This window comes from Zosterops lateralis (genome assembly GCF_965231275.1).
Source record: "Zosterops lateralis genome assembly, chromosome: Z".
NCBI lineage: Eukaryota > Metazoa > Chordata > Aves > Passeriformes > Zosteropidae > Zosterops > Zosterops lateralis.
In genome coordinates, this window is record NC_139800.1 from 81,839,744 (window position 1) to 81,858,640 (window position 18,897).

At 51.3% G+C, this 18,897-nt stretch overlaps 2 protein-coding genes across 7 annotated transcripts in view; one reads left to right on the forward strand and one right to left on the reverse strand.

The window, feature by feature from the left end:
• Positions 1-12,802, reverse strand: part of LOC310923043 (uncharacterized protein) — an 86,590-nt gene extending 73,788 nt beyond the window's left edge. For 2 of the 6 annotated variants that reach the window (XR_014592536.1, XR_014592537.1), the window contains exon 1: positions 12,027-12,802. The gene's annotated coding sequence lies outside the window, so the exon portion shown is untranslated. The remainder of the gene's footprint in view (positions 1-12,026) is intronic. The other 4 variants (XR_014592534.1, XR_014592535.1, XM_083884103.1 and 1 more) reach the window with 4 other exon arrangements.
• Positions 12,803-13,207: 405 nt separating this feature from the next.
• On the forward strand, positions 13,208-16,826 carry LOC310923097 (POU domain, class 3, transcription factor 4-like). The gene has a single exon (XM_083884188.1). It carries the CDS (start codon positions 13,273-13,275, stop codon positions 14,395-14,397), a length of 1,125 nt encoding a protein of 374 aa, XP_083740314.1. The 5' UTR covers positions 13,208-13,272; the 3' UTR covers positions 14,398-16,826.
• The last annotated feature ends 2,071 nt before the right edge of the window (positions 16,827-18,897 follow it).

The following is an 18,897-nucleotide window of genomic DNA, read 5'->3' on the forward strand; positions in this document are numbered from 1 at the left end:
CCCTTATTCTTTTCTCCCCAAAGGTAAGTCAGTTGATAACATACAGGACAAAGACAGCAGACCCACAGGTTCACATTCTCTGTGGTTTTACATCTCGTGACTCCTCTGTGGAATCAGGGAGTTAAGTTAGCCCGAAGTGGCACAAAAACACCAATGAGATCACAAAATAAAAATAAAAAATTAAAAAAAAAAAAAAAAAAAGAAAAAGAAGAAAGAGCTACCTCTCCTTTCCAAATGCTAAAGCAAAATCTGACTTTCTAACACGTTGTTCCAATATTACCCTGGTAATAGCAGGGCTAATTTGGCAGCAGAGCATTTTTAGAGCACTCCTAATACCTCCCAAGCCTGGCAGATGCAGAGGCTGCACAGCTCCTCTACCGTGGCTCTCCAGCTCACAAACACCTCGTTGCACACTGTTTTTCCTTCTTAGGGCATTGCAAAAAATCCCTGGCTCCTATGTGACCCCACAGTTTGGAACAACGTTTATAGATAAGGTTCATTTTGGGAGATTATTTTATCAGTCTTAAGCTCACTTGCATATGAGAACTGCTTTCGTTTTATTCAATATTCCAAAAGAGCGTGTTCTTCCCTAACTAAAACATTTAATCTTGAGAGACTTTTATGTGCCCGTTTTTAACTATTGCAGAAATTCAATTAACTCCATAATTATGAACACAATTACCATGGAGTGTTACATGTGATTTGGTGGTAGCAGTTACATGGCACACACATACACTCGGGGTTGTGATTTCAAAACTTACAGCCGTGATAATAAAAGCCAAAAATTCCCAAATATCATTCTTTATTCTTTGGATTGCACACATAAACGGGTTTTTTAAATGTTGTTCATATTTTTTTTTTCCCTTGCCCATGGCAGTGGGGTTGGAACGAGACGATCTTCAAGGTGTTTTCCAGCCCCAACCATTCCAATATTCTATGATTTTGGTGATGAAAAGTTTTATTTTAGAAAGCACATTATTTGCAACCAAATAGGCTGGGCCACCAGCTGATCAAAGTCACTCAAACTGTGACAATTCACCTCAAACCTGGCCCCATTAACTTATTCCACTGCAAACTCCCAGCAAGGGCAGTAAATGGAGCCCTGGCGATTTTTGCGTGGAGGGGGAAAGAGAAACTAAAATAAGCTAGGAAAAAAGAAAGGAAAACACATAAGTGGGAGGATAGGGACTCTAAAAAGTCTTCAAAACTTTCCACAAGGGCACTGCCAAGGAAGGAGCTCAGTGCCCAGCCCAGCGTGGGTGCTCCAGGCGGAGGTGGTGGGTCAGGAGCAGGAGCAGGATGTGCCCAGCTGTGCCAGGGGCTGCCTGGCAGGAGCCATCCCACAGACCCTCTGCAGGTGGCCACAAGCTGGGGCTGTGGCCACGAACAGGGTCTGTGGGCTGGCCACCCTCCAGGCTCAGCCTGAGCCCTTCCCTGCCTTGGAAGAGCTAAAACACACCAGGGTTTCTGTACGGGATGAGGTGCCAGGCAGGGTCAGAAAGGGCTGTGAGGATGTTACATTTTGAGGGCTTTAGGGCTGATGTGGCTGAAAGGAAAGTTCAGGAGGACAGGCATGGTGTGGTTGTAGTCAGGGAAACAGCAAGTTCAGGATGGGTTCAGGCTGAGTACTGACATTCCTGGGTGATGCTCACCATGCCAAAGTCCCCACTTGCCTCTGCTGTCCCAGAGCTGACGATCTGTGGCACCTCCTGGGCACAGGAATCTGCTGGGTCCTCATGGATCCTCCCTGTTCACACCCTCATCACATCAATTTTGCATGTGCTGCACATCCAGGGCATGGTCATTGCCAGGCAATGAACAAGGGGGCCAAGGACCTTGCAGAGGATTTGATTATTTCAGACATTACCCAAAATCATTCTGATGTCACTCGTGCAGCCTTTGGGGACACCACACACATCCTCTGCTCCTGCAACCCAGCCTTGCACCCCAAATTTCAGCACCAGGCTGCCCAGTGATGTCAGCTCAAGGTCCAGCCCCACATTCTCCTCTAACCTTAACCCCATTTCTGCTGACACAGCAATACCTGCAGGGATCCCCGCCTTCCCCCATCCCTTCTGCCAGAGCTTTGCTCCCACCTGCAAGTGCACAGGTGGCAAAGACTCCCTCAAACTGCATCCAAGGTTTCAGCAGGAGATGCCCATGGACCCTGAACACACAAGGAATCAACAGTCTTTTTCCATAATCACTCTTCAAGTAATTGAAAATCAGAATTACCCATGTGGCTTCCCTACATAAAAAGTGATCTGCAACCTCCAAATCTGAATTCCAAACATGTTCCTGTGAAACACTCGAAATACAAAATGCAGTTCCAGCTCAGTCCTTGGTGGATGGCAGGCACGGCTGGAAAACTATTGCAGGTGTTATTTTAAATGAAAAAAAAGTGAAGGGTGTAATAAGAATGGAGGTCAAAGCATTTCCAGGCTTGCCAAGGGTTAGATCTCACCAACAGAGTAAAATATTTAAGCTTTAACAGAAAGCTATAAATGCAAATATATATAAAATGAAGCATAAAATAGGCTTCTTACAGAAATTCATCTCTCCTAACATGAACAGTACAAATATTTCACAACATGTCAAACCCACTGTATCTGTACATTCATGCTTTCCTCACTCCTGGCTCTATAACCACACAGAAATGTAATTTAACAGCACTGGTAACAGTTTTCCCATCTTGGGGCATGGAACCTTTATCCTAAGGACCTGGTTAATAAATGGCAATAAATGTAAACAAAAGGCAAAAGGAGGAGACAGCAGCAGAGGGCTCAAGCCCAGCCCAGCTGCCCTTATCCTCAGCCACCCCCTAAAACCACCCCAAATCCATCCCTGCAGATCGAGCTGCCATGTGGCTGTTTTCTAAAACAACATCTCACTCTGCTGTGGAAGAAATTTAGTCCCTATTCCTTTTTAATATTCATATGGAACAGAGCTACATTAGCGCTAAGTTTTAATTTCAGAAACATTCTGACATTTACCGAGAACAGATTCCAGCCCTGGTTTCACACCAGGGTTTTTTTTCCATTATCACTGTTATTACTGGTATTAGTATCACTGCAGAAGTGATTAAAAGGTCCTGGATGTCTCATTAAAATAGTCTGGATCTACCTCCCTCTCCAGCACCAAGATATAATCTGTTGTTTTATAAATGGGAACCATCTTCCTGGAAATTAAATTTGAAGTATTCCCCGTTCCTCTTTTCCTTGTGAAATACAGGCACTTTTTGCTGTTTAAATTGAACGTAAGAAATATTCTAAATATTTGAAGCAGAGGAAAAAAATAGTTATTACCAAATGCTGAACGTTCCCCAGATCTACTTATAAAATGTGAAAATAATAAAAGAGCAGCAACAAACCAACTCCTCAAAACTCTAAGGGAGGCTGAGGAGAGAGATCCCTCATGGAAGTCAACAGTTTTGGCCCCTACATCTATTTTCAGGTGCTCATTTCAGCACAGGCTTATGATTTTCCGAAAGGGTTGGTTTAGTTGCAATTTTGGGAAAACGCATTTTTGTTTCCCGAGATAGCCCGGCAGTTTAAGTACAAATGTTTGTGTCTCAGGGCTCTTTTCCATATCCTCCACTAAATAGGAATTCAAAGAGTCTTAGGCGCAGATTAAATGCTTTCAAAAATCAATTCTAGGCTGGCATAGAAGTCAACCAGTCTGACCTCGTGATTACAGACTAAACACTTCCTTAGGAAGCAAAGTGGAGCAATATTTCATGTTCCAATGATTATTTCAGATAGCACCACCACAAATAAAAACAAGAATCCATGGCAACATTTTGAAAAGTTTATCTAGGTATAATTGCATGAGGAATTAAAAGAAGCCTCATCAGAGGAGTGGGATATTGTAGCATTAAAATCTATTCACAGAAAGGGAGTATCCAATAAGCAGCTTATCCAAACTCTTAACAGGCACTTTGGATTTCGTGGAGTTTTGAGAAAAAACACAACTCAGTTGCTACCTGCTTTTATTTTTTTTTTTTTTTACTTCTGGTATTTTTTGCTTCTGGAACCTTAATCTCAAGACACAGAATGGCAAAGAAAGCAGCAATGAGATATGTACTTAATGTACTTATTCTAATGGCTAAGGAGCCTCTTCCAAACTACCTTGGGACTGATACAAAAATAGGCTCCTTCAGTTCCATATTCCTGGGGACAGAGCTCAGATTTAATGCCCAAGCACTCCTGTGCCTTGCAACAGCATTTTTATTTTCCTTTTTACCAGTGTCAATAGCAGGGTAACCCCAGAGCTTTCACATAAACGTTTGCCTTGGTTTGATCCTCTAAATGTGCTACCCAGTAATTAAATCCAGTTTGTATTTTTAAAGTGCACATGGAGCACTGCTCCACACAGAGCAAAACTGCCTTGCGTTTGTCCCCAGCATCTCTCAGTTCTGGGAAATCCATAAATTCATTTGTCAAAGGTAAAAATACTCCAGCAAAACTCCTTCTAAATCTCTTGAAATGGTTTGTTCAAACTCTTGACATAGCGTTTTGCTCTAAACAAATTTCTAGACAACCCTGTGATTTTCCATCTCAAAATATACTGTTTCCCTGCCATGAAACTGGAACAGAGGGTCTGAGAGAAAGGAAATTATTAAGCATTCTAGTGGGTTTTTTTCCAACAAAAACTAAGATAGAGGTCAATGAATAAGTATGTGCAGGCTGGAACTTAAATCCTCTGGGGTGACTGTAGGCTAATTAATAATTAATGCCAGAGACATGGTGTTTGAAATGCAGATGTGATAACTGGAGGCCTGGCAAAGCTGTTCAGAGGAAGCAGATTTGGATGCTATAGGGAATAGGCACTCCCTTGCCGGCTGGCTCTGAAAGCAGACCTGGGTGCAAAGCAGGGCCTATGGTTTAGATTATATTCCCCTCAGCTGTTAATTACCTGAACCTACTTTGAAGTTTTTCTCTTTTTATCCTCTGCATGAAAAGAGATTGGTTCAGCCAAGGGACTTGAAAAAATGATCAAATACATGGAGTAGAGGAGGGGAATAGAACTTCAGATATAAAAAAGATAAGGAAGAAAAACACTCAGGGAAACACACAGGAACGTATTAGGAAGTGCCCGAGTGTGGCTCGAGTTGTGCTGCTCTAAGTTATTTCAGCCATTAAGCAGAACCCCCCCGTGTTTTAGGAATAGATTTGTTAAAAGGAATCTCCTGCTGTATGTATAGAGTTTACAGTAATTATTTGATGAAAGTACCATAGGTGATTTCCTATGCTATTTTTAATTCAATAAAGTCATTTAAACCTCCTTGTGTTTGGGGCTATTTAATGAGGTGTGCAACATTAGCAGAATCACCAATGAGCTGTTACTACCAGTATTCAGATTTTGCTTAAAAAACGCTCATTTTTGCCGAGGAGAGAGACGGGCACAGTGGGCTCCTCGCTGCCACGGCAAGGAAAGGGGGCAGGTGCCCTCAGCACCGCGGCTCCTTGGGCCTCCGGGCAGCACCAGAGGGCAAATGAGCCATTTTCACAGCAAGTGGGGAGTGGGGCGGCCCAGCAGGGCCTGGCACAGGCAGGGGTGGGGAGGCAGAGGGGTGGGGATGAAGGCTGGGGAGGCCGGGCTGGTGGGGATGGAGATATGGGGGGATGCGGGGGGTGATGGGGATGCTGGTGGGGAGGCACAGGTGATGGGGATGAAGATGAGGGGGAGGCAGGGGTGATGGGGATGAAGGCAGGGATGGTGGGGATGAAGGAAAGGGTGATGGAGATGAGGGGGAGGAAGCTGCCCACACCCCGCGGGCGGACAGGAAGTGTTTGGGGAACGGGGAAGCCCCCGCTGAGCGCAGGAGAACACCCCGTGGCCGAAGGGGCTGTGGGGCACCTCTTGCGGCACCGCTGTCCCAGGCAAGGAGCCCGCAGGGTGCGCGGGGCGGTTCCCCCCGGTGCCCCGGTCCCGGTCCCGGTCGGGCTCCCCGGGCGCTGCTGGCCCGGAGCCGGCCGGGCCCTTCGGCCGGAGGGCCGCGGAGTCGCCTCTCGCCCTGGCTCGCTTTGCAGGGCACACCGTTCCCTTTTCAAAGCGACTCCAGAGTGGCTTTTTTTGACGCTCTTCCCCGCTCGTTAGAGCCCGCCCGTTCAAAGGCGAAACTTCCCAGCAACTTCACTAAAACCCTTTCAACCAGGGGGAAGACAGTGGTATAATAATTTTTTTTTTCTGGCTCTACCTTTTTTTTTTTTTTTTTTTTTTTTTTTTTTTTTTTTCCTCGGCAGTAGGGTGAAGCAATCTCTGATGAACCCAGGGCTGGCTGTGTTTAAAAATTAATCCGAAAATGCCCGTCTTCAAGGCGCAGGCGTCTCGCATTTACACCTATCACCTTGGCATCGCGGCGCAGCTTCTCCTCCTGCTGATGTGGAGAGCCCACCTCGGCCCAAAACAAGAATTTTTATCCTTTTTTCTCTTTCCCAGCACCGTCTATCACCGTGACGTAAGGAACACGCGGCTGTACTACAGCCTTACGCATAGGTGTACACCTGGGGGATGCTCTGGCTCCTTTGAGGGGTAATTCCCGGCACCGCCGGGTTCTCCAGCCTTGGGACAGTTACCTGCGGCTAAAAGCTCACAGGTGAAGAGGATGAGTCCGTCCCGGGGCGGAAAACGCCTCGATTTCCCCCAAAACGGGCGTGGGAAGCGCCTCGGTGTCCGGCTCTCGGGTGTGGGGCGGCCCGGGAGAGCCACGCCGGGGGGGCAGAGGGGCTTTAATGGAATCACAACAGCCACACGGTTCCCTATTAAATCCTGCTAATTTTCTAGGTGAAGGCTGTGAAGTGAATGTGAGGAAGCATTAAAAGGGAATTGAATTTGCATTCCTTATGCTACAGGCACATGTTTACATGACCTTTAAAACAGAATTAAAGCTGTATCATCAGCAGCTGTAGGCAATTCACATTACTAAGGCAATCAAATCAGAAGGCTAAACTAACTATAAAACATAAATTAAACTGATAGAGAATCATCCTAATTCACTAGGTTTACTTGCAATTTACTTATCCGCTACTAGTAATTTCTAAACAGTTTGGAGAAGAGGCAAATAGGAAATACTTGGATGTGGCACTCCAAGAACGTGTTGTCCGAGGGGGAGAGCCGCCTCTCCCGGGGTTCTCCATCAGGGAGTGCGGGGATAACACGGGCCCCTAGAGCTCCACCAGGGGACTGCAAACCGATACCTGCATGGCTAAACCCCAGCTCTGTGGGTTGGCTCGAGCCCCCCCTCCCCGGAGTCCTTTCCTCTCCGGAGGACCCTCAGAGACGCCGTTGATTTTCTAAAATATGGAATAACTCAATATCCAATACAGCTCGCGTTGCACCGCTGCCTCCTGCCCCCTCCCCCATCCCCAGAGGGACACTTTTCCAATGTCTGAAGCACGGTTAAAAAAAAAAAAATCACCACAAAAAAAAAACACCACAAAAATCGATCCCGCCGGTGATTTCATTAAAAGTTTGCAGAGCGCCTTTCCCCGTCTCCGGCGCTCCCGGGCGGAGCGGGGCGGGCCCCGGGCACCCCCTGCCCCGGGCAGCCCCCACTTTGATTTATTCCCGTTTATTCCTGGCAGCCCGGGGCCGTCTCCCCCGCTCTGATGGGCACTCTCCCGTGCGCGCTGCCCGTGCCCCGGGGCCCGCCGTGATTTATCGCCCGCCCGCCTCCCCCTCGCCTTCTCCCCCGCCACGGGCAGGGCACGGCGGGGAAGGGATGCTGCAGCCTCCACTGGGACTCTGCTGGGCCGGGGGGAGGGAAAAAAGCTGCCAGGAGGTGCCAGGGAACGGCACACGCTGGGGATGGAGCGCATGGAGCTTCTGCAGGGGCTCTAGGAGGTTTTTTTTTGGGGGGGGGGGGCAGGGAGGGCTCGCTGTCTCGGCCACGCGTGACCGAACGACACCCAGCCCGCCTCGCCATCACTAGCCTGCCCTGCCCGAGCTCGGTTCAGGAGGGAAACATCTTTTAGCAACGCAGCCTGGCCTGAAAGTTCATTTTTATAACAGCTCTGGTCGGCGCGACCTGAAGGGAGCGGGGAGGAAACTTTGCACCGAGCCGTAAACACAGGAAAGTCTGTGAGAAAACCAAGAATTAGCAGCGGCATCTACGTATTTATAAACGTAAATCTAGGGATGACGAGGCGCTTCAAAATGCAGGAGGCGTTTCAATCCCTCTGCGAGATCAGGAGCATCGCTGGATGCTTTGCACGCCGGCTGCTACAGCTGGAAAAGCGTACAGTTAAATAAATAATAAATAAATAAATGAAAGGGAAAACACAACACATAAACCCAAACCCCACGCGGAAATGGTTCGGTAAGCTACCAAACAGCAGCGCAGGTATTTGTCATCCAAGGAACAGAGCGATTTGTCTTCGGTGTCTAATTAGTCAACAGAGGTTAACTAGCGAGCCAGTTAGAGCGTGCTCAAATCCAACCCGTTCTCCTTTAAATATGTCTGAGCAGAAACCTGTCCGTTCGGGAATTGTATTTGGATTATTTCTAAGGCACAAGGCGGGATGGCCTCTGGGGTGGCAGGAGCTGGGGGTGCCCATCTCTGGCCGCATCCCCCCTTTGCTGGGAGAAGCTTCACAGGAAAACAACAACAACAACAACAACAACAACATACGACCAACAACCAAAACAAAACCACGGGATTTCGGTCCGGGATGAAACCAGCGCGTTCTTGTGATCACGCCCGTTTGAACGGCAGGGCGAGGAGAGCGCCTACGTAAAAGGGAAGGGATCGGCATTGTTGTGGGGGCTATTAACTCCTGCCGTGACCTCGGAGCCGCCGCGCACCGCCCGAGCAGGAGCGGGAGCGGGAGCGGGGCCGCAGCCCCTGCCCGCCGCCTCTCCCCGTCCACACTCCTCCACCGCACACAACGAAACCCGGCTCGTGGATTTCATAGACGGAGACACCGGTCCCGCAGCAAAAATGTGCGCCTTGGAGAGACTTCCCGGAATATTTATGGGTTTGTTTAGGTTTTTGGGGGTTTTTTGGTCCGTCAACCAAACGTTCGAGACAAGACCTCCTAAACCCGACCCAGCTCGAAAATATCAGTGACCTGAACATGATGGGGTAGTGCAGAAAGAAAGACCTTTTTTTTTTTTTTTTTTTTTTTTTTTTCTTTTCCCCGCAGCAAGTACATTTTTCAAACATCAACAACGTGGAAGGAAAGATATTAACGACAATAAATAAAAATAGCAATAACAGGCGATTCGAGCAGAGGAGCAAGGAGTCGCCCAAACAGCTTCGGAAATCGCAGCAGTTAGAATACAAATACTATTTACCTTGTGATTTTTTCCTGCCCGGGATTGGCTTTATTGTCCCTCCCTGGACCAGCCCAGCCGCAGCCACGCTCCCTCCGTGCCGGGCTCTTTGCTGCCGGGCTGGTGCTGGGAGAGATTTGGGGAGGGGGGGAAGCTGCATTCATTCTTACATTAGGACTAGTTTAATTTGCAATCTGTCAGTCCATCTCCTGGCTGTGGCTCGGAGATGGCAGTGTGGCTCTCTCCCTCCTCTCTCTCCCTGCACAGCCTTTACTCACGTTCAAGAGCAGCCAACAGAGACCGAAAAAAAAAAAAAAAAAAAAAAAAAAAAAAAAAAAAAAAAAAAAAAGAACTAATTGAGCTTGTGTCGGTATTGGCTAATTTCTGCTAATACTCTGTAAATTCCTTTTTTGCTCCTAAGCTTCCCCCACGCTGGTTAGGTGTTCCCAAAGCCTCTCCGGAGCTCCAGGAGCCGCTTTCTCAGCACTGAGGGGCGGCTGGGCTCCAGCAGGAGCCCCAGCGCCTGGATGTACACAATGCAAACCTTAACTCCTGGCTCCAGAAACGGTTAAATTGCCCTTTCCCAGCCCCCACCCCCGTTATGATTGACTCTGTTTTTAAATTTGCACTTGTTCCCACCAAGCGCAATCTAACTCGTCCTGTCTCTAAAGTGAACTTGTGTTGAAGGTGAAGTTTTCAATATAGAGGTCACGACACCGAGACACAGCTTACCGCTCCGAGCTTCATGCTGTATTAAACACAATCAAAACGAACCCCTTTTAGACCTTTTTTTCTTTTTCTTTCTTTTTTTTTTTTTTTTTTTTTTCTCTCTCTCTCCCCTTCCCCTCCTGCGGGTGAACAATGAGAGGAGGGCGGGGGGGGGGAGGAGGAGGAAAAAAAAAAAATCTGTTAAATATAATAAAATCAGGTCTGTCACGATAATAAACGGGCCGGTGGCTTCAGGTCCCAACCTCCAGCCCCGGGAACACAGGCGCATCCCGGCCGGAGCTCTTAAAGGGGCAGGAGTGGGGCCGGAGCGGGGAGAGGCAGCCCTGCCCCACGCGTGGGTGACACCGCCGCGGCCACCGAGGGGACGGTGACGGCCGAGCCACGCCGCCTGTGACCCCGGAGAGCCCCGGTGTCCCCTGTGCCGGGGGGACCCGGCACAACCCCGCACTTCAAAGCGGGGCGCTCTCCATAGCGACTTCTCGCTGCCGCCCCAGGACGGTGGCTGCCTCCAGCTATTGTCAGAGCTTTTTCACGCCAAAGATTTAGCAGAAAAAATAGATATTAAAGCGAGTTATTTGCTGAGGAAACGCGGGTCCCTCCGGGGCGGGGTGACCCAGAGCCAGAGGGCTCAAGTGCACAGTCCGAACCCAAAAACTTTTTAATTTTTTTTTTAATAATTAAAAAAAACCAACTTTAATGGGTTTCGGTCTATGAAAAATAAGTTACAAATTCTTGCAACAGTAGCTTTGCATGTACTTATTTTTCTCCCATGTCCAGACGGGGTCGGCTATTGAATAAGGCTCTTTTATTCTGCATGGGGCAGGGGATTTGTGGCCATGGTCCCCCTTTTATTCCTCTCTCTATGGAAACCCAGATCATGGGGAGAAATATGCGAGGCTGAATAAAGAAAAGCAGCAGAAAGGACCGCTTGAGAGCGGCATCTGTTACACTTGGGAAGTTAGACTGACAGGAAAGAGCTAAAGAAACCCTCTCCAGCAGATTAGTTAGAACAGCAAGAAGATTTAACTATATGCAGATAAAAACACTATAAAATCCACCATACTCTGCTATAGGCGAGGTGAGAGCCGCCTCGGCAGGAGCAGAGCCGGGCTCTGCCTCAGCTACATTTGCAGCAAAGATTAAAATGGGACGTTCGGGTTTTTATTTCCCTGCCAGAGACTCTGCCTTAATTAAACGGCGGACCTGAACATCTATTTTCACGGGCAATGGGATTTGAAAAATTGTTTCGGAAGTTAAAGTGCAAATTAATTTTAAATAATTTAGTTACGTTTTTATACAGCGCGGATTTGATGTTGTTGGGGGGGGGCGGGGTTGGTACTTTCTTTCTTTTTTTATTTTTTTTCCCCCCGCGGGTTGCGATGATGTTTATTTCGAGGAGAGTGTGAAGGCGGAGAGTGGGGAAAAAAAAAAAAAAAAAAAAAAAAAAAAAAAAGGAAGGGGGGGAGAAGGAGGAAAAAAAAAAAAAAAAAAAAAAGAAAAGGAAGGAAAGGGGGGGGAAATTAAAAAAGGCTAAAAAAAAAAAAAAACCACAAAAAAAAAAAACAACGAGAAAGAGGCTGCTGCTGTAACTCGTTGCCCGCCCTCCCCGTGCCCGGGCGGGCTCGGCCGCGGAGCTGCGCGCCCCGCACCGCCCGCACGGTCCCGGCTCCGGGGGGACATTCCCATCTCCCGACCCTCCCGCTGACCGCCCCCCCCCGCACCCCCTCCCCCTCACTGCCGCTCTTCTACCCGCAAATTTCATTTTCCGATTCGCTTTTCCCTATTTTTGGTTTATTTCCCGGGTCCCTTCCCCTCCTCCCCCCGCCCCGCAGCCCCGGCCCGGCGGGACCCGCGGAGCCCCCGATATGTCGCGATTTGCCCCGGCCCGCTCCGCTCCCGCCGCCCAGCCCTGCCTGCGCCCCTCTCGCACGCTGCCCCGGCCAGAAATTATTGCGATTATTATTATTATAATGAGGAAAGCGATGGGACCCGGCTCGGGAGGGAACCGGAGGAGCGCTCACCTTATTTAGATCTATTTTCTCATTTTCCTTGAATTTTCTTCAGATCTGTCTTCTCAGAGAAACTAATGCCTTAATGACTTTCTGGTAGCTGCAAGCCTTCTTTTATTTCTGCTAAATATATGAAAATGTATGCAAATTTAAATCAAGCTTAACCTAGGAGCTCTTGCAATATATTTAATGGAATTTCAAACCAATAAGGGGACTCTGATGCAGTCTTCTGGAAGTGCAAATATAATTACGCAGCTCGGTTACCTCCAAAACGACGCAGGGAAAGGTCATTTTGGGAAGCGGGGAGCGGGCCGGGGGTCCCGGGGCCGGGCGGGTGCGGAGCTGTGCCCGCCGGGCCGGGATAACGGGGGGCTCCTCCCGGGGGGGTCCGGGCACCGCACGCGCCTTTCCCCCGTTATTTTCCTTCTCCTCACTTTCTTTATTTCTTTTTTTTTTTTTTTTTTTTTTTTTTTTTAATAAATTTTCTTTTCTCCCCCCCTTTTTCTCCTTTTTTTTCCCCCGGTTTTGCCCTGCAGGCGTGCACCGGCGGCGCACCGCGCCCGCGCTGCCAACTTTGAGGAGCATCCACCGGGATTTACCGGGACGCTCCTTTTTTTTTTTTTTTTTTTTTTTTTTTTGGGGGGGGGCTGGTTTTTTTTAATTATTTGAGGTTTTTCTCAGGTGTTGTTTTTTCTTCCCTCTCGAGCGGGGCAGGCGGGGAGGCGCGGGCACCGGGGGAGGAGCGGAGCGGAGCGGGCCCCGCGCACCGGGAGCGCGCCCGGGCCGGGGGGCGGGGGGGGCAGCGCCGGGGTGGTCCCGCGGGGCCGCTGCCGGGGCGCCGCCGTTTAACCTCTGCCCGCCGCTAATCGCTCCCCATTTAAGCCGTGCCCCCCGCGCCCCCCCCCCCCCCCGTTCCCAGGCGCTCCCCATTTAAGCCGTGCCCCCCTTTCCCCGGGCCCCGCCGCCCCCCGCCCGGCGCGGAAGGAGTTAAGCGGCGGGGCCGCCTCGCGCCCGGCCCCCGGTGCCGGCGGAGTGATTCACTTCCTGCCTCGCGCCCGCGCGGCCCCTCGGCCCCGCCCCGCAGGGGCTCGCCCCGCCCCCGCACCGCGCCCATTGGCCGGCCCGGCCGGCGGCGCGCCCCTATTGGCGGGCGCGGGTGCCAGTCGCGGCGCGGCCGCCGCCGGGCCGCCGTGCCGGTGGATGTCAAAGGCTGGCGCGGCGGCGGCGGCACAGTATAACTCGTGGGGCTGCCGCGGCCATGGCCACAGCCGCCTCCAACCCCTACGGCCTGCTGGGCGCCGGCGCGCTCGCCCACGCCGAGGGCGCGGGCATGCAGCAGGGCAGCCCGTTCCGCAGCCCGCAGAAGCTGCTGCAGAGCGAGTACCTGCAGGGCGTCCCCGGCAATGGGCACCCGCTGGGGCATCACTGGGTGACCAGCCTGAGCGACGGCGCGCCCTGGCCCGCGGCGCTGGCGGGCGGCCCGCTGGAGCAGCCCGACGTGAAGCCGGGCCGCGAGGACCTGCAGCTGGGCGCCATCATCCACCACCGCTCGCCCCACGTCTCCCACCACTCGCCCCACGCCAACCACCCCAGCGCCTGGGGAGCCAGCCCCGCGCACAGCGCCTCGCTGGCCGCCCCCCCCGCCGCCGCCGCCGCCGCCGCCGCCGCCGGGCAGCCCCTGAGCGTGTACTCGCAGGGCGGGTTCGCGGTGGGCGGCATGCTGGAGCACGGCGGGCTGACCCCGCCGCCCGCCGCCGCCGCCGGGCAGGGCTTGCACCCGGGGCTGCGCGGAGAGGCCGGCGGCGAGCACGGCGAGCTGGGCGGACACCACTGCCAGGACCACTCGGACGAGGAGACGCCGACCTCGGACGAGCTGGAGCAGTTCGCCAAGCAGTTCAAGCAGCGCCGCATCAAGCTGGGCTTCACCCAGGCCGACGTGGGGCTGGCGCTGGGCACCCTGTACGGGAACGTCTTCTCGCAGACCACCATCTGCCGCTTCGAGGCCCTGCAGCTCAGCTTCAAGAACATGTGCAAGCTGAAGCCGCTGCTGAACAAGTGGCTGGAGGAGGCCGACTCCTCCACCGGCAGCCCCACCAGCATCGACAAGATCGCGGCGCAGGGGAGGAAGAGGAAGAAGCGGACCTCCATCGAGGTGAGTGTCAAGGGCGTGCTGGAGACGCACTTCCTCAAGTGCCCCAAGCCGGCCGCCCAGGAGATCTCCTCGCTGGCGGACAGCCTGCAGCTGGAGAAGGAGGTGGTGCGGGTCTGGTTCTGCAACCGGCGGCAGAAGGAGAAGCGCATGACCCCGCCGGGCGAGCAGCCGCAGCACGACGTGTACTCCTCGCACGGCGTGAAAACGGACACGGCCTGCCACGACCTCTGACCGCCGGGCGGGCTCGCCCACCGCCGCGCCGACCGCACCGCACCGCACCGCACCGCACCGGACTGACTGCGGCCACCGACTGCAGGGCTGCCCTGCCCTGCCTGCCCTGCCCTGCCCTGCCCTGCCCTGCCCGCCGGCCTTTAACTTATGGTTTGGGGAGACGCGGCCGCCCGGGGGTCCCGCCGCCGCCTCGGCAATATAGATTTTTTTTTTCCTTTTTTTTTTTTTTTTTTTTTCCTCTCTCTCTCCGACCTTTCCGCTGATCACACACGGTGTTTACTCGCAGACGAGGTTTGTTGTTGTTTTTCTTTTTTTCTCGGTTTCTCCACGCTAGGATGAAGAAAAAAAAAATTAAAAAAAAAAAGGACAAAAAAAAAAAATTGAACCAACCCAACCCCGTTCCCACCGCAGAGCAAAACCCAAACAAAAAGGAAGAAAAAAGAAAGAAAAAAAAACGGGAAAAAACAGGGAAAACCCACGGAAAAATCGAAAATTAAAAAAAAAAAAATTAAAAAAAGAACGAAAAACCCGACAGAAAAGGAAAAAAGGAAAGACAGATGTGTGCCTATGAATAACCTTCCAGCGCCTTGGTTATATCAGCTGTATTTCAGGTGAATCTGTTTTACAATAGACTAGTTTTGCATTTTTAAAGACTTATATAGCGTTTTTAAATGTCTGAGGTGTTTTACTACAAACTGTACACAATATTTGTGGCCTAATTTGTATCGAATTGAGCAGTCCAAACGTTCCTGCCCTTCCCCAGAGCAGCACCGGCAATGTCACCCAGCGGGGCCGGGGCAGGGCGGCCGCAGCCCTCCCTCTGCCCCTGGCCAGGATTTGGGGCTCCCTCCGCGCCCGCGGAGCCCCGCACCGATGTGAACACCGGGCTCGTTTCTTACAGCTTTCTCCTTCCTTTTTCAACAACTTCCCAACACCGTAAAACGGTCGGGTCACAAGCCTGACCTCTCCCCTTCTTCTCCCAAGGGAAAAAAAAAATTATAGATATATATAAAATAATTATTTCTAAGAGATTTACCCGAAATTAAGCATCACAACCAAACCCGTGGCATTTGCCAGTCTTTTTCTTTCCGAAGATGAGTTGGGCTTTTTTGATCAGCGCCAGACTGAGAGGTCTGTAGTAAAACACCTTTATCCTTCTGCGCTTTCGCTTCGGAAATCGGTTTCTCTGTATTTTGTTTCGATAGTGAAGAGGAATGAGGTGTCGGGGGGAGGGAGGGACGGAGGGGAGGGAAGGAAACAGAAAACGCCCGCATTTGGTTCACGCTGAGCTTCTTTCCGCGTCGCAGGGAGATGCTGGATTTGTGGAAAAGCTTTTCTAGGGGTAGGTGGTGGTGGCGGCAGGGAAGGTGGTGGGGGGGGAAGAAAAAAAAAAAATCATCGACAAAACAAAATGGGGATAAAGAAAAGAAAAAAAAAAAAAACCTCAACCACCAAAACGAAGTCAGTGAAAACGCTAAAATCACGCCAGGAGCCGTTCGCCGGGCGCAGGGAAGTGCTGCCCCCGCTGTCCCTCCCAGCCCCGTGGCCGCGTTGTCCCCAAGGGCTGGGGGTTTTTTTTTTGGGGGGGTGCGGTGTCCGCGCACCCGCCCGCGAGGGGTCCGTGTGTCTGTGTGTCTGTCTGTCCGTGTGTGTGTGTGCGCACCCCGAGCCCGCGCTGCTCCCGGGGCCGCCGGGCAGGGCCGGGTCCCCCCGAGCCGCTCCCGGGGCTGCACCCGCGGGTCCCGCACAGCATCCCCACCCTCCCCTCCTCCTCCTGCCCTCTCCTCCCGCCCTCCTTCCCTCTAGAATTTTTCCTTTCGACATTTATATTTTTCAAGTATTTTTCAGTAAGCGCTATTAAGAAAAAAAAAAAAAAAAACCACAAAAAAAAGCAAACTACAAAAGGGGGATACAAAATGAAATTAAGAGTAAGAAAAAACTCGACACTGAGGACCTGCCTATTTCTGCCAACTTTATAACTGTACAGTTTTGTATATTAAACGTTTTTTGGAAGTTATTAATTTAAAGAAAGATCATTTAGTTTATTCATTTAGTAACTGATGTATAATAAACGCTATTTTCATTAAAGGTTGCTTTTTTCAACTATTTTATCCAAAATTGCCTATTGCAGTTGCCAACAATTATTTATTTTCAATAAATTCCGCATTATGTTAAAACAAAAAGAGAAAAAAAAAAACCAACAGAAAACGTTTCAGAAAGAAACGACCAAAAAAAAAAAAAAAAAAAAAAAAAAAAAAAAAAAGAAGCCTAAATGGGTGTCGGATAAAAATAATAATGAAACACACGAGTGGCTGTAACGTTTGGTTGTCGACCAGTTTTAGTCAAGGGGTTTATATCGACGCAATATTTTATTGTTGTAAAAGGAAAAAAAAATTAAAAAAAAAAAAACCCACAAAGGTTTAAATAAACATTTTTACGAAAGCAAACACGGCATAGCTGGAAGGCTGCGGGTGCGTGGTTTGTGCGGGGGCTGCTCGGGGCCCAGCCCGGGCCCGGCCGGGGGCTCCAGGGGCCGGCCCGGCAGTGCCAGACACCTGCCGCGGCTCTGGGGCGGGGGAAAACAAAAACAATGCTCTTTGGGGGTGGGAAAAGGGATCCGTGCGGGTTTTGCGGGGCTGGGCAGCGTGTGGGTGCGTTCCGTGTCGGTGTTATTTATCCGTGCGCGGCCCGGGGTGCGGGTCCGGCCGGCCTGTCCCTGCCCCGGGCGGGCCCCGGGGCACCGGGCAAGTTCCCTTTGTGGAGGCGGCCCCCGCCCGGCCTGCCCGGGCCCGCCCCGGCGGGAACAATGACACCGCCTCACACCCAGCGGCGAGCGGGCCGGGCCGGGCCCGGGGTGCTGAGGGCGGCAGGGGAGCGGCAAAAACTTGACGGGATCGACAGCGAAACGGCCCTTTATTTTTATTTTTTTCCCCCCTCCTTCTTCTTTTTCTGCCCCTTTCTAAAGCCGAACCTCGGAGAAAACAATACCCAACCCTTCTGCCAGCAGTGTGGGGAGGGAGGGGGAATTACCTTTAGGGCTCCTGAGGGGCGGCCCGAGCAGGGGGCGAGCTCTCTCTCCTCTCCTGTAAACAGCAGCGCCCAAGCGGACAGGCGCCTTCCACCGCGCTGCCAGCACACCAACCCTCCTGTACCTGCGAGCCAGAGGCATTTGGGATGTAAACAGCGGGTTTCTGAACTGTAAAACTGATTTATTTCACGGGCAGATCTCCGCGAGCCGCAGCAGCGCGGCCTGTCGGGCCAAACGGGCCTGGGGCCGGGCCGGCGTGGGGCAGCGGGGCCGGGGCTCCACAGCGGGGCCGCCACCTCCAGCCCTGTCCACAGGGATCACGGCAGGAGGAAATGTTACCCCCAAAAACCCGTTTTTTTCAGTCAGCCCCAGGAGCGGGATGAACGTGGCGCGGGGACCAAAGCGGGAGCAAAGAGCCGTGGTGTGTAAACAGCCCCAGCTGAGGACACGGGGGAGAAGCTCTCGGTAAAACCAGCCCTGCTGCTCCCTGAAGGAGCAGGGACCGAGAGAGGCAAAGCTCTGAAAGGCAGCCTTGGTTTGGAGGAGGGACAGAAGGCGTTTCACTGAAATTAGCCCGTTTTAGAGCCCTTTGGCTGCTCTGTAAATACAACCACAGCGAGGGCTGGGTTATGTCTTATTTTAAAACAAATTAGGTTGAGACAAAAGAGATGCGATGAAAGACGAAATCAAGTAAGTTTATAAACAGAAGCGCTTCAAAGGCTGGTGGAAAGCCGGAGAAAATAGGAGAATTTCGTTTAAAGAAAAGAAAACATCTCTGCTGGTTATTGCCCATCGATTTCAGTGTTCCTGCGAGCAAAAGGAAACTCTTTTGTGCCACCTAATGTTAAGTACAGATCACTGTTGTCTTCTTCGCTGCCCATCATCCATGGTGAGCGTGGGGAGGCCCCGGGGTGCTGAGCCCATAGGGGTGGAGCTCAGCATCCCAAAGTCCCACCAAACCAAGGGCAAGGGAGAGAGAAACTTCAGCTTCTCAGTTACCTTCTGAATCTCGGGATTTTTAAATTTTTTTTTAAAAAAAGAACTCAGGAGGGGGTGGAGAGAAGCACGGGGTAGAATCATAAGAATGAGGGACTCCAAATTTGGGCTTTATTATAAAAAAGTATCTGCAGAAGGAGCACACCCAGGGTTTATGTAAGCTGCCCACCCCCAAGCTCCATCTGAGCAGCCTCTGGGCTTGGAGGAGCTTCTCCCTCTGCTCTCCTCAAGAGCCCAAGTGGCCTGGCCTTTGCACACCCGTGTCTCCCAGCTGGAAGAATTTTGGTGTGTACTTAGCAGCCATTCACATTAATTTAGTATGTAAATATCTCACACAGTCCTTTAAAGAAAGGGCTGAAAGCAAGTGTTTCTCCGATTACAACAAATTGCACCATTTTTGTGATTTTGCTGGTGAGTGTTAAACGTCTTCAGCAGTTTTTGAGGCTGAATCTTCCAGCCTTTTCATATTATACAAA

Excerpts from the sequence above, each read along its gene's own strand:
- LOC310923097 (XM_083884188.1), top strand. The coding sequence starts at position 13,273 with ATGGCCACAGCCGCCTCCAACCCCTACGGCCTGCTGGGCGCCGGCGCG.